The 13,749-nt window shown below is 44.9% G+C and overlaps 2 protein-coding genes across 2 annotated transcripts; both read right to left on the bottom strand.

The window, feature by feature from the left end:
- LOC124707345 (F-box protein At5g46170-like) lies at positions 1–3,441 on the bottom strand. The gene is made up of 2 exons (XM_047239002.1): positions 2,183–3,441; positions 1–564 (listed from the first exon to the last, which is right to left on the bottom strand). The coding sequence occupies exon 1, from the start codon at positions 3,437–3,439 to the stop codon at positions 2,225–2,227; it is 1,215 nt and encodes a 404-aa protein (XP_047094958.1). The 5' UTR covers positions 3,440–3,441; the 3' UTR covers positions 1–564; positions 2,183–2,224.
- Positions 3,442–7,029: 3,588 nt separating this feature from the next.
- LOC124707344 (ubiquitin carboxyl-terminal hydrolase 25) lies at positions 7,030–13,488 on the bottom strand. The gene is made up of 9 exons (XM_047239001.1): positions 13,299–13,488; positions 12,686–13,178; positions 12,065–12,140; positions 11,854–11,946; positions 9,991–10,077; positions 9,103–9,872; positions 8,453–8,581; positions 7,532–7,676; positions 7,030–7,359 (listed from the first exon to the last, which is right to left on the bottom strand). The coding sequence occupies exons 1-8, from the start codon at positions 13,471–13,473 to the stop codon at positions 7,568–7,570; spliced, it is 1,932 nt and encodes a 643-aa protein (XP_047094957.1). The 5' UTR covers positions 13,474–13,488; the 3' UTR covers positions 7,030–7,359; positions 7,532–7,567.
- Positions 13,489–13,749: the final 261 nt, after the last annotated feature.

Genomic DNA, 13,749 nt, shown 5'->3' with positions numbered 1-13,749 from the left:
TAACAAGGAACAGAACAAATATCCAGGTAAAGATTATTTGATCTGACTTCGAAAAACAAACACGCAGCAATCAGCATGTCCACATAAAAATGCTTCAGCGCTTGGGTTCACATCATCATACTACTACTACACTAGCTCTCGCTTCAAAGTATATACGCAGGTTCTGCAAATTCATACACAATCGAACCTGCAGATTCATGTGCAGAGTGTAACTTCTCTCCAAAAAGAGCTACAATCCAACACAAAAATTAACAGTGCTAACAGCAGCTTGACACAGATGTGTAGGAAATCTATCCAACACTGCCACGTCTGATAAAGATAAGGGCTTACTAGGAGGGACTGACCACCAGCAGGCTCAGCGACGACTTGTCTAGCGGCTCCAACATCTACAACGGATGCACAGCTTTCCTTCGTGTTCATACTTTAATACTACTTGCAGCCCCTCTGAGCCTCTGAGCAAGGTAGGCGCAGGCTGGAGTAAAATAGTCAGCCAGAGAACTTCTACTCCATTGGCTCAAGTTACACTAGGCTTCAAGTTGCATCTCGTGAGAATACAACTACATCCTGAAACAGAGACATGAATGGATAAGATTTCAGGAAAATGCTAAGAACACTGTTTTTAGAAAAGGAACGAAGAGCTTCCACAGTTAAAAAGCTCATAAGATATCTAAAAGATTTTTTTCAACTCCTGCTTTTCACATAGCCTTCTAACTGTATCAGAAGCATATTAGTTAATTAGTGCAGATTGCGTTAGAACTTAGTACACAGCATGTGGGGCACACCGGCAGATGCCACTGATGGTAAGTTGGTAACCAATGCAATAAATAGGACTGTCTCTTATCCAAAAAATCACACTTGCCTTTGACTAGCCTATTATAAAGACTTTTTAATCGTTCTCCATTCTTTCCTATATCCCTCAATTGCATGATACCAAAATAGTAATGTTACAGATGACCCTTAAAGAGTGGGAAGTACAGCTCTTATCAGAATGAGCAAAAGTTACAGCCCAAACGTACAGGTTGGGGCGCAAAATCGTTCTTCCCTCAAACCACTCTTGCCTTACACTAGCCTGCCAAGAGCCTTCCTGATATCTCTTCAGTCCCCCTCTCCATTTCCTATACCCTAATCGCACAACTCAGAAGTAATAATGGAAAAGATGATCCTTAGCGAAGGGCACAGTACAGCTCTTATCAGAATGGTATAACAGCTGAAAAGGACTGTCTGGGGCAGATATTGTTGTGTGTAAATATGCCAGTGCAAGATATTGGGCATAGCAAAGAAGGTTAGACAGCTAAACCCGTTTGCTTCTTGCTACAAGGAGGGAACAATGCACCTGAACATTCCTGTTTTTGGATTTCAACTTGGTCACAGGTCACTCGGATTTTAAAGAGTCTTAACTAAAAAGAACAATTGACGCCTCATAAGTACCACAGGCAAACCAACTAAAATTATTGAATTCATGTATAACTGATCAATGATCAGTGTCAACATAATTTTCCAATGCCACAAACAAAAACAGAAATCGTGATTTGCCAAATTTGGTGTTACTCCAATTTGTTATCCATTGTATTGTTTCAGTTATGTTCACATTAAGGTTTGATTATCAATATTTGAATATCACCAAAAAAACAAAGTTAACACTGAACAGCTCACTGCTGGATCAGGAATCGAGCGCCTGTGTAAAGTCCAATACTCTGTCCGGACAATTTGTGCAATGACGTATTACCAAAGTTCATATGTTCATGAATGATAGGACTTCAAATTGAAATCAACTTTATGGTTGTACGGCCAGTCAAGCAATGTACTTCACGTAAAAACTGAATTTGGTATAAAATACTACTATATACACAAACAATGGCAAAATCCAAGAAAAGAGTTAGCAGTCAGCCAATCCAGTGATTATAGTTTAGAAATAGTTTGCTTCTTATGAGTTACGACAAATAACCAAAATCCAGACATGAGCTAAACCTATATCAGACTACAACCCAATCTCCCGAATTTTAAATATTTTGTTCAGTACAAATCTAAAATGCATCCTAAAAGCGTTGAGGCTGGTGATGGTAGTGGCAGAACTCACAGATTGTGTGGAACTGTGGATAGGGTTGAACAAGTCCTAGAAGCAAAGGCAGCTGCAGAAAACTAACCAGACAAACATAGGAGTGAATGGTGATGTGAAATTTACCTCTCACAGATGAAGCATCTGGAATGGCGCTCGATCCATAATTTAGAAGGAGTTCATCTCAAGGGTATACATCCTCCGCTTGAGGAGCATCCTGACGGCTGTCCGATACGGCTCCTCGAAGGCATCTGAAACCCAGGGTCCGCATGCCGCCGACCCAGCAGCCCCAGTCCCAACCGCGTCCCTCATCGCCTCCTCGCTCGGCTTGATGGCCACCAGCGTTGCTCCATTCAAGACCGTGCCCCCAGGCAGCTCAATGTGTGGCGCGTACCACAGCCGCATGCTAAGCGCGGGCATGAGCGTCCGGTGCGAGTCACCGGACGCAGACACCGGCCTGACCCGCAGCTCCTGCAGCTGGCACTTGTCCATGGTGAGCACGCCCTGGCCATCGGCGTCCGTCAGGTCCAGGCTCTCGAGCATGGCGTGGTCGGAGATGATGGGCTGCAGCAGGTAATGCCGGGCCGACGCCGCGATCAGCGAGCTGATGGTCCACAGCACCCGCAGCTTGAGCCCCCCGTTCGTGTAGAAGGACTCCGGTATGCTCCCTAGATCGTCAGACTCGGTAGCAGGAGGTGTGGTCGCGCTGTCCTTGGTGGTAGAGGATGGCGAGGCGGAGGCGGCGCCGAGGATGACGCAGCTGCCGAGCGTGGAGCCGAAGTCGGCCTTCCACTTGAGCAGCACGCCGTCGTCCATGCCGAGCTCGCCCGCGGGGAGCTCGATGTGGAGCGTGCGGAGCTCCTTGAAGGAGCGGAGCACCTCGGAGGGCGAGTGGTGCGAGACGTCGCCGCCGGGAGTGGGCGAGGAGGAGGAGGAGGAGGAGCGGCGGAAGGAGGAGAGGGACGCGGAGGAGGGCGGGAAGTCGGCGGCGGAGTTGGCGTGGGAGAGGATCTGGCCGAGCGCCTGGATGGGCTTGACGATGCCGCCGATGACCATGCGCGCGATCTGGGAGAAGACGTTGCGCGCGCGGGCGGAGGCGGTGGGGGAGGAGGGCGCGGCGGAGGAGAGGGGGCCGGAGGAGGCGGGGTCGTCGGGGATGACGCAGTCGACGCGGACGAGCACGGAGTCGACGAGCGGGACGAGGGCGTGGAAGCGGCGCGAGACGAGCGCGCAGCGGCCGAGCGCCTTGACGTCGCCGATGCGGTTGAAGATGACGAGGAGGAGCGGGTCGGGGAGGTCGTCGAAGCGGTCCTCCCCCGGGTGGTGGTCGTCGCCGGGGTCGCAGCGCCAGCGGCGGGACTCGACGGCGTCGTATTCGGCCATCGGCCGGCGGCGTGGGAGAGCGGATCTGGAGGGTGAGGAGGGGAGGGACGTGGGTGGGAGGCCACGAGGGGCTCTAGAGAGAGAAGAGAGAGAGGGGACAGGCAGGAGGTGGACGGCGTGCACTCTCTTGTTGTTGCTTTTTTTGCTCGGGACAAAATGCAGTGGAGCCCCTGATCCTCCCCGAAATCATGGCGAAATACAATTATTAAAATCGATTTTGTCAGTTTTGGGAGAGAGCTTTATCTTGCTTTCGTCGGTGCCAATGATATGCAGGAACACTGGCATCATAAAACTTTTTTCATAATCAATACCACAATATATTTCATATTAGCAAATAGTACACGGTAGAGATGAATGAGGTCTTCATTGATTATAAAATAAAATCTAGAATAAACAAGTAAATCTTCTAGGTTTTCAAACTCTTTCTACTTCCACGATATAATTTTGTACTTTTCTAAAACCATCTATAAAAAATTCTATAGTTGTCACAAACATGTAAATACGAAGGTGGATTCTCGCATCTTTTTAAATCGCAATGCCAAGGCTAGCGCACGATATAGTCAGTAAAGTAATTTGTTAGACATGTAATATGTATACCAATATGTATACATATATATCCTTATACTTCATTGTGGAGGATTTTTCGATGCCTATATTAACACACCAATGTGCCCAAGGAGAGGGTAACGTTCTCGCTAAGATTGACATGGTATCAGAGTTGCTTCTTCTATGTGAGTAGTGGCAAATCTCAGAAACCCTAGATTGTCGATAAAGATCGGTTGATTCACACAGACAATATCTGTATGCCAGCCAAGATCAACGTGATCTAGAAAAAAAAACTCGTGTTTGCTGCTGCTCAAGATCGGCAGCTTCCCAACCCTTCTGTCCCTACAATCTCGGTCTTGAACACACTTCTACTGTGTGGTCGATTATTGAGGGGTTGTACACGTCCTAGACCATGGCTCGTGTGACTATGTTACGAGGCGCTCTCTCCAACGCGAAAAAGTTGGACATGTCTTCAGCCATGTTCATCTCTAAGATGAACGCCTTCACAACGAGGCGGAAGGTGACGATCAAGAAGTGAAGAAGTGCATCTTAAACGGCCTCGACGACGACTACACCCCTCTTGTCACCTCCATCAACACTCTCACATAGCACCACGTTGACTAATATGTGTTCCCAACTCATTATGATCAAGGTCAGCACATGTTATCCGAGAATGACCAACATCAACAAGAGTAACAATACCAATATTGCAGAGAGAAGCAACCAAATAGTCTGATCGACATCGCCGGTGAGTCAACAAGGTGAATCGTCATCGTCGATTGCGTAACAACCAGGGCAAATATTGTGAGGACAATCCCTCCTCGCGACAACCATGAGAAGAAGTTTGAAATCGATCCAACGAAATAAATCTAAAGGAGCATGCCCACCGAAATCTAATCTTTCAACACCATCATCGATATCGAGAAGGATATCTCCTTGTCAAACGAAGACACGGATATCACTTGTTGTAGACAATGTCACCTCCATTAACATGGGCCAAAAGAAGATGGCTACCAAAACCGTAAACCAATCTTTTGAGAACACTAATTTTATTAAAAACTTCACTCATAGATTGGACTCCCCGCCCATCCTGACACCAACAAGACCAACCGGAGGAGGGGGAACTAACTTATGGTGTGAGCGGAGGCTATTGACAACAAATAGAAGTGGGCATCATAAACTAATAAATAAAGCTAAAATTAAACATTACATACAAAACTACACAATTTGGCGTTTATAAAGGAGGTTGTGTGCACCATTTTGATGCACATGCCCAGGTTTTAACTTCTTTTTCAGAAAGAAAAAACATAATTTGGCGCTTATAGGATTCTTCCGCGGAAGAGGACAGAGAAAGAATAAAAACTGTCACTAGCCCCATCTCAAGACAAATTCGTTCTTCCGTGGTTCGCATTCCCGTGGACAACATCAACGATTCCATGCGGAATTCCGGTAACTAGCATTATTCTTTTGTCATGTTTTTCAGGCAGGCCATGAGTAAGTAAAGTAGACCCCGGAGATTGGCTGATCGGAGCGGTGCGCTGCACGCACAGTGGCTGAGCGCCCCATGGCCTTTTCTTGGATTCTCCCCTTCCACCTTTTGTTTAGGACCGGATTCGCTCTGGCATCCCTAGGGAGGAGGAGCGGAAAATGTCTGGGTTTTCTCGTCTTTCTCGGCGTGATTCTGTTGAAAGGGCCGGCCTCTGGTGGTGGTGGTCACCGCCCAAGTTGCGCAATGCAGATGCCATCATCTTGGCATGGGGAAAAAATGGCTGACGGGATGGCAACCACGCGCGCAGGGGCACGAAGCTATAGTTGGTGAACAGGATCCTGCCGTGCGGAGTCTCTGGGTACTGCGCCATCTCTACCGGGCAAAGTCCATGGTTCTGGACTTATTACGGTCATTTCCATGTCAAGTGTCACCTGCAGCCATCTTGTGATGATCATTAACTGGCCGTCACGTCATGTGCATCGATGCCCTCTTTAGCCTTTCACCTGATGCACATGTTGCCCATGGCATTCACTTCTAGACACTCACACGTACAGTCGTACTCGTACACCCATCCATCTTCTCTGCACGCTTTGCTGGTTGGTGGCTCTCGTGCGTGCGTGCACCGAAGATTGTAGACGAAGAAGAAAGAAAGGTCTTTGCCGCGTGGTGCGGTGGCTCTCGTGACAACAACCGCCACAGCGGCGGCAGCGTTACGTACCGTGACAGCGATGGTGCCCAACGGTGGCTTGCTTGCCGGTGGGACGCGTCCCTGGCACTGCAAATGCCAAGGCTGTATAGGTTAGGTTGGGGGTTGCCCTTCCCCCAGCTCGCACGCCCATCTCATCTCTTCCTCCTTCGATAATGTTCGAGGTGGTTCCAACTTCGTCGTCGACGTCGACGGATGGTTTCGTCCGACCTGTAGCGACGCCGCACGTCCAACTTCCCAAGTTCAGAGGCTTCCACTTGACACGCGAGGAGTACTCTTTTCTTTTCCAGTGTTTGGTGCATTGGTTGTGTCTGACATGGACACATCTGGCTTTTCTAAATGGCTAAGCAGTTGACATGGATCAGGTCACACACCACTTGAGGAAAACCCAAATACCCGACGCAACTTGCTTTCATGATGAACGAACAATTAATGCAAACATGCGAGTGCTCTCATTGAACAATAATAATGGAGGGATTAGTGGGAAGTATACCAAATGGAAGGCACAGGAGTGCGCTGTCATCGGCCAATGTCAAGTGGCGATGCTGGTGCTCAATCCAAATTGACAGCAAGATTTGGATATGATATGATGCCTATTCTGCAAGCAAATTCCAGGTTCGTCCTTGTAATCATCCGAAAACACGCTTCACACACAAAAAAGAACTTTTAGTTTGACAGGGTTTGCATTGTTCCGTCTCTGGCCAAACCTGCGACGCAACACAGTACAAGAAGCAGTTATAGCAAGCAAAGTTTCTAATCAACCAACTTTGAGAAGATAATATGTTGCCGAGATAAAAAAAAATTGCATCCAAAAATGTACCGGTCGTTCTGCAAAATGTGAACCCCCAATAGCTGAAAATGTCCGATTATAATTTATGCCATCACCGCACTTTTATTTGTCAAAGAGGTCAAAACTCAATAAATTCATGATCTAATCTACCAGCTATTATATTGTACAAAAGGAGGAAATAATCTGCTACATAGTAGAAACAGAAGGGGGTAGAACGAGCCTGTGGGGTTACAAGCCTATAGCATACAGAACGGAAGCAAAAAAAAGAAGGCAGGTTGTACATGTCAGTTGGCCACTCTACTTCTCAATCTCATCTCGGAAAACAAAATTTGCTTCAAAAGTAAGCCGCACAAGGAGCTCGTAGTAGACCAACAGAATTCCACTGGCACCTACATTGGCAAGCACAATGCCTGTTAGAAACAATGACAGTATGGTATATACGTCAGCCAGACAATAGGGTCATCAACATAAACACAAACATATGTTTTCCACACAAGTTATGAAATTTTGTAAGATTATCTTTGCAACAGTTGGAAGAAAAAATAGGTAATAATTAATTACCTTTAAAAGAACTTCCACAAAAAGCTTAAGCATCCATCAAAATTTCTCCTCAAAGTATGATCTCAGGGATTGAATCAGATCTTCCCTTAGTAACTCCGGAATTTTTGACCTAAATACTCTTCCAGAATCACTTATTAACTGTTTTCTGCATTACACAATAATAAACAATATCAGACATATTGAATGATCACACACAACACAAGGGAAAATGCATTCTCATATTTGGCATGTGCTATGTCCTGGTGATTCTGAATAATAGCATAGCCAGGAAAACATAAGATTTCCTAAGGACAGAAGCCTTTACTCGATGAGTTGGCTGCCAGATGCTATTGGAAGACTTGGAGTAATCAGATTCTAGGGAAGGGAAGCTTAGAATTCGGTAGCAGGATTTCGATGTGGCACAAAGGATTGTAACTCATGATTGCAGACTTAATGCCAGCTCACAACGGCTTCACTCACATGATGCAACCTTCTCCTACTGACAGGTCACAGGCTTCAAGAACAAGGACTGTTCTATAAGCATTTTAGCAAGAAAAAAATAAGCTCATTGCGAAAATAACTTAATAAAAAGTAAACTAACGGCAGCTGTAGAAAATTAAGAAGCAAACATCATGCAAAATGCATACCTATTTGTTGCATACGGCAAAAGTAAGGACTAGCGAATAGAATAATACAAAACATTGCAGAGTGACAACAGTCATACTGCAACCACACAGCACTAAAACGAAACAAGCAAAGTATCTGGCTTAGTAGAATATAAGAAATCCATATAATGCCACACCAACTGCATCCAGAACATTAGTGAAACATTTCCATATCTATCTCATGAGCAGAAGAACTATTCCCATGTATCCTATAAATTAAACAGCACAAGAAAACGAAAGCTGAAACGGAAAATTCAGAGCAAAGAAAGCACTTCACCTGATTGCATCACTATCTACAGGTGTGTCTGTCTTTTGTATACACTGCCTCTTTGCAGAACGCATGAAATTACAGACATCATCCGCCCAAACAGAGGACCGAAGCTCAGAAGATGCTGATTCAGCAAGCCTGGATATTTTAATTCACAAAAATGCAGTAAGCATCATGCAATTACTACAGCTGCGGGGATAAAACACCAGAACGCTGAATATACTAATAGAGAAAAAAAAATGTAATGGAGAAGCACACAGTGCAGATATGCTAGCTAAGCAACTGGCATACGGGTCACAGAATTAGATTCTGTTGGATATGTTTAAGGACACTCAAAAGGTGTGAAAGCATTCATGCATTATTTCTTAATTACTGAGGGGTAGTCACAAAGTACTAATCCACGTTACCCTGAAATATGAATCTAGTCCATCCATCCGATGTTAGCCCCTTTCAGTTGATACTTTTGGTTTCAAAATAGACACCATTTTTAGTTCAACATACACCAATTGTACATTTCAAATGCAATATTAACTGGTTATATAAAGTGGGATCAGTTCATATATTCATAAACAAATAAAAACAAGCAATGAAAGTTGTGCAGTGTCTGAAAGCTACATGAGGAAAAGAAAGCAACTGAATGAACTGTCAATTTGACTTACATTTCCTTAAACTTCCCTTCATCAAGATGATGCTTTACGCATGTACTATCCTTGACTGAAGTGGCCACCTCTTTGACTGCAGCAGATACTCCTTGCTGTAAAACTGAGCTTTTAGAATTTTCCGGAGTACAAATATCCTTGTCCAGTGTTGAGGACACAACGCTAAATGGCTTTTCAGCACATGTGGCCACAACACCACTGGTCTCTTGGAGGTCAGTGAAATGAACTGGATGCCCATTTCCATCTGCATCTTGCAACATTTTTTGTGAACCGATGTCCATCTTATCACAAGTAATGTCATTACCATGTGTTTTACTGGGTTCTGCAGATTTTTCAGTCTCGCAACCATTTGATTGCACTGGTGTAATAGCCCCATTAACTTCTGCCTTATTTTTCAAAGCGAGGTGTTGTTTGCCATTTGATGCAACCTTTTCTGCTCCTGAATTCTTCAAGTGGATAGGCTTGATATGTAGACCTGGTGCAATCTTGCCATTGGTCAGGGGTACCGGCGCAATACCTTTAGTAGAGCATGTCCCGTTCGACTTCACTAATGGTAGCTTCAGGGCCTCACTACATGTAGCACTTGATAAGCCATTTCCATTGGCGTTGGAAGATTTAACTGCACTAGAAGAGTAACCATTTGTACTATGTTTTTGAGTTTTGGAACTCAGCATATAGAATAGGATATAGACCTTCTCAGACAAAACTTCCTGAGAGCTTGAGAGGGAGACATGAGAATCATTACAACAATACCAGCGACCAAAAGTATCCTGCATGTCATGCAAGTTCACAGATCATTTAGTAAAATGCTTTTTGGCAGAATTATATAGCAAGATGTTAGGGCAACAGAACTGAATAAGTTTATATAATGAATGAATAGCCTATTACCTTAACATATGCATAGTAGTGACCAGAATCTGGGGAGAACCCTGAATGGACAATACTGCCAAAAAGATTATATACCGGCTGTGAATCCTGCAAATCAATACAAAGAATAAATAAAATCAAATAAAGCGATGGATTCAGGATATGAATATTGCTAACAAATATAAAGCGAAACAGTACACTAGAAAATCCAAATTATTATTTGGATGTGTGAGGGTAATCCTAAACTTGAGACTGTACAAAGTGAGAGACAGCAAGTTCCAAGTAAAGAGAAATCGTGATAAGGGATGTCACAGACTGAATCAGGCTAGCTTTTGCAATTTTGTGCTAATCTTGTTGACGCTCAAAGATGACCACAGGACCTACTGAAAACATAATTTCTTGGAACTAAAAACATTATTAAAAATGCTATTCACACCCAATCAGGTCTGGCTACTGGCACCTATTTTGGTGCATTTGTAGTTTCATGCCGTCAAACCTGTTACAATTGTTTCCATGACCTTAACGTAAGCTATCACTACAAGACCTACTATGGAAGGCATTCTGGTGAGATATTTAAAACTATGTATGGTGCATGCTAAGCACTAGTGAAGTCATAATTTATTAGGCACTAGATATAGCATTGCTAATCACAAAGCTTCATGGAAAAATATAACTATTTCATTAGATGACTTTACCCTTAATCCATTAAGAGTTTAAAAGTACTGACATAACTAATGGTTTTAAGCTGACAGCAACCCCCTCTGACATTCACCTAGAAGCAATTTTCGAAGTTAGTGTATTTATCACCTAAGATTGGACAGGATGGGCCACAAATAAGTAGTGCCTCAAAGACTTTACAGGATACTTCAAACTTTATTTACTTGGGCACAGTTTTCCGGCTGGCCACGTATAACTAGATAAAAACTCTTCTACACCGTAGTTTTCCTTTCCGAGCCATGAAATTTAACTCGTATCCAAATCCAATTGTTCTTCATAAATCCAACTAATTGTCTACACCAGCAAAACCATAAAAAGTCAGGAAACGATATCTTATGACCGCAAGGAAATAAACAGAAAAATAGCTACTGCATACTAAGAAAAAATTAAGGTACCACTTAGACATAGTTTATAAGATCACCATGCTGAGAGACACTGTATGCTTTAGTTAAGATACATACAGCTTACAACCTTAAAAGAGAATTACTTATTAATTGGTATATTCCTTTTTTTTGTCTGGCACAGAAGCAGCAGCCTGGTTTCACCGGAGAAGAGAAGAAGCTCATAATTAAAACACAAGACAAGAGCTGGGTAGTATAAAAAAGATGCAAAAAGTTACTGCCCTAAGATTTACTTGGCTCTATACATATTGGAAAAAGGCACCAGAACCAAAATTTGCAAATTTCTATGTGTAGTGATATACCTCTACCCTTCTACACACGCAGGATTATATACTAATGGAAGCAAGGTCAGGATTATTTACTAATAGAAGCAAGGTGTCCAGATCTAGGCAACTGTGGCTTCAACAATTAGATTTGCTCAGACAAAAAAAAACTTCAGAGCTAAGCAAACACATCTGTTAAGAGAAGCTTGATTCTAAAGTATATTATTTCATCCTTCTCCTATTCTCCGTATTGGGAATTCAAAATCATCCACGTTATTTAGTGTTTATGATTTTGTATTTTTGTGTGGTGAACAACAGAGTCGATTTAACACATAATTGCAAAAGGTGTCCCTGAACTAACTAGAGATTGATGGCATGCTAGCAAAACTATATCAATCAATAAACTAATGTGCAATTATGATCAACCAATTACATGTGACATAAATTGCTACCATGACTAGTTTTACATTAGCAATATTGGCAATCAAAAGTTTAAATTATACCTGAGTTTTGTTATACATGAAGTTGGAAAGAACGAGGCCTTCCTTGAACTCTATATTCCTATTGATCTTCCCACCATTTATTCCCTCGAACCTCTAATAGCAGCCCACCAAAAATGAAAAAAGAGAACAGATCATGATCATGATCACTAACTCTTAAACAAGTGAAATAAAAAGTAAGTTCTTCGCCAAAGAAAGAATGAAGATTGAGAACCTTTAGTTGTATGACAAGCACCTTAGGTGCTTTGACTATGAACATTTGCTTCCGCGCTGAGGTGAGCTTCTTGCATCTGCAATACAAAAATTCAAATCGAAGAATTTAAGTGCATGGTTGAAACAAAGGAAAAAACATAATAGAACACAGGAAATTTGTAATTGTTTCCTCTACATATTTTCTTAGCAAACTAAAACCAATGTACGCTTAACATATCACACTTTTCTCCTCTCTCCAATTGAAAAGAACAAACTCTCCTTCCTCCCTCTGTCTTCTCAAATTAGCTCCCGCCCCCAAGTGCATGGCGACTTCTTTTTTCGAGTAGCCAACAGGAGGAGTAACTTTCAATTAGAAAAAAGTAGGGTTTGTACAGAAAATTTTCAAGGGGCTTTTAAGCGGGTAAGAGCCCAAACCTTAAAAAAAAAAACATATGATGGGGACCTAGTGATGCTTAACCAAAACTAGTGAATAGTGAAATTCCTGCGTGGCATGGATCTTTACTATTTCATTTGAAAATCTAGTGCCCTATTTAAGAGATTTTCCGCATTCCAAGTAAATAGTAAAACCTAGTGCATTCAGGAACATATGCATTTCAGCAATTGATAAGCCGGCATATCATACCTTTCGCAACTGTACTTGTTTGCACCCTCCAATATCTCAGGCCGGAAGAAGCAGGCAAGGGCATCACCAACAGAGCTGGTCCCGAGCAGGTCGAGGCTGATGTCCATGATCTCGTCGGTCTTGTTTGATTCCCCCTTGCACACGAGGCACTTCACCTGGCTGAGCAGCGCCCCGCCAAATGTCTCCCTCATCAACATACAGGCCCCCAGACCCCGGCCCTCCTCCGGGCCACAGTCTCCGTTGGCACTTGCCGCAGGGAGGCGCTTGCGTATGCGGAGGCAAGCCATGTGGCAAGCATCGATGACGTAGCGCAGGAACTCGTGCGCGTCCTCCTGGCGCCCCCGCCGGAAGTGCTCGGCGAAGAGCGGCAGGCAGCGGATGATCTTCCCCGGCGAGTCCACCGCCCCTGCCTCCGCCCGGAGCAGCCGCGCAACCTGCCACTCGAGCACGCAGAATGGGCACTCCTTGTCCTTGTTCGGGAACACCTTTTTGCCTGCAATCAAAGCAATCAAACAAACGGACCGAGGCAGAACATTAGCGTACGACGAACTACACGAATATAATATAAGTATAAGGGTAAGGGAAAGCGAGGGCTAGGGCTAGGGTTTCGTACATAGATTGGAGTGGCGGGAGGAGAGGCAGAAGTTGGCGAGGGGCGGGGTGGAGGCGAGGCACTGGACCACGCTGTTGAGGTAGCAGGTGTTGCCGAGGTTCTTCAGCCCCGGGGGCGGGCCCGAGCGCGGGCGCCGCGGCGGCGGCGGGGCCGGCGGCTCCGCGGTCGGGGCCATCACCGGCTCCGAGGGGCGGGGGCGGCGCCTCCGCAGCGAAGCTCGACGTCCTGCTCCTCCTCCTCTCCACGTAGCACCGCTGCCGCCGCCGCCCACACCTCATCCGATCGCATCGCCCGCCAGCAGCGCGCGCCGGGGAGGATTGGCCACCGTGGTGGTGCTGGCGCGTCCTGTGGCGAGCTCTGGGGGTCGGCGCGGCCGGCGGGCGGCGGCTGGAGCGGGAGCAAGGGCGGCGCCGCTCGAATCGAGGGGCGGGAGGAGGACGACGACGAGGTG

The sequence above is a fragment of the Lolium rigidum genome, chromosome 4 (assembly GCF_022539505.1).
Source record: "Lolium rigidum isolate FL_2022 chromosome 4, APGP_CSIRO_Lrig_0.1, whole genome shotgun sequence".
Taxonomy (NCBI): Eukaryota; Viridiplantae; Streptophyta; class Magnoliopsida; order Poales; family Poaceae; genus Lolium; species Lolium rigidum.
This window is presented reverse-complemented; position numbering and strand designations above follow the sequence as displayed.

Bases quoted from the DNA above. Each gene is read 5' to 3' on its own strand.
- LOC124707344 (XM_047239001.1), bottom strand. From the start codon at position 13,473: ATGGCCCCGACCGCGGAGCCGCCGGCCCCGCCGCCGCCGCGGCGCCCG. The intron at 9,873-9,990 runs GTAATAGGCTAT...CATGACATGCAG, and splicing joins ACTACTATGCATATGTTAAG to GATACTTTTGGTCGCTGGTA. The intron at 8,582-9,102 runs GTAAGTCAAATT...TAAAATATCCAG, and splicing joins GAAGGGAAGTTTAAGGAAAT to GCTTGCTGAATCAGCATCTT.
- LOC124707345 (XM_047239002.1), bottom strand. From the start codon at position 3,439: ATGGCCGAATACGACGCCGTCGAGTCCCGCCGCTGGCGCTGCGACCCC.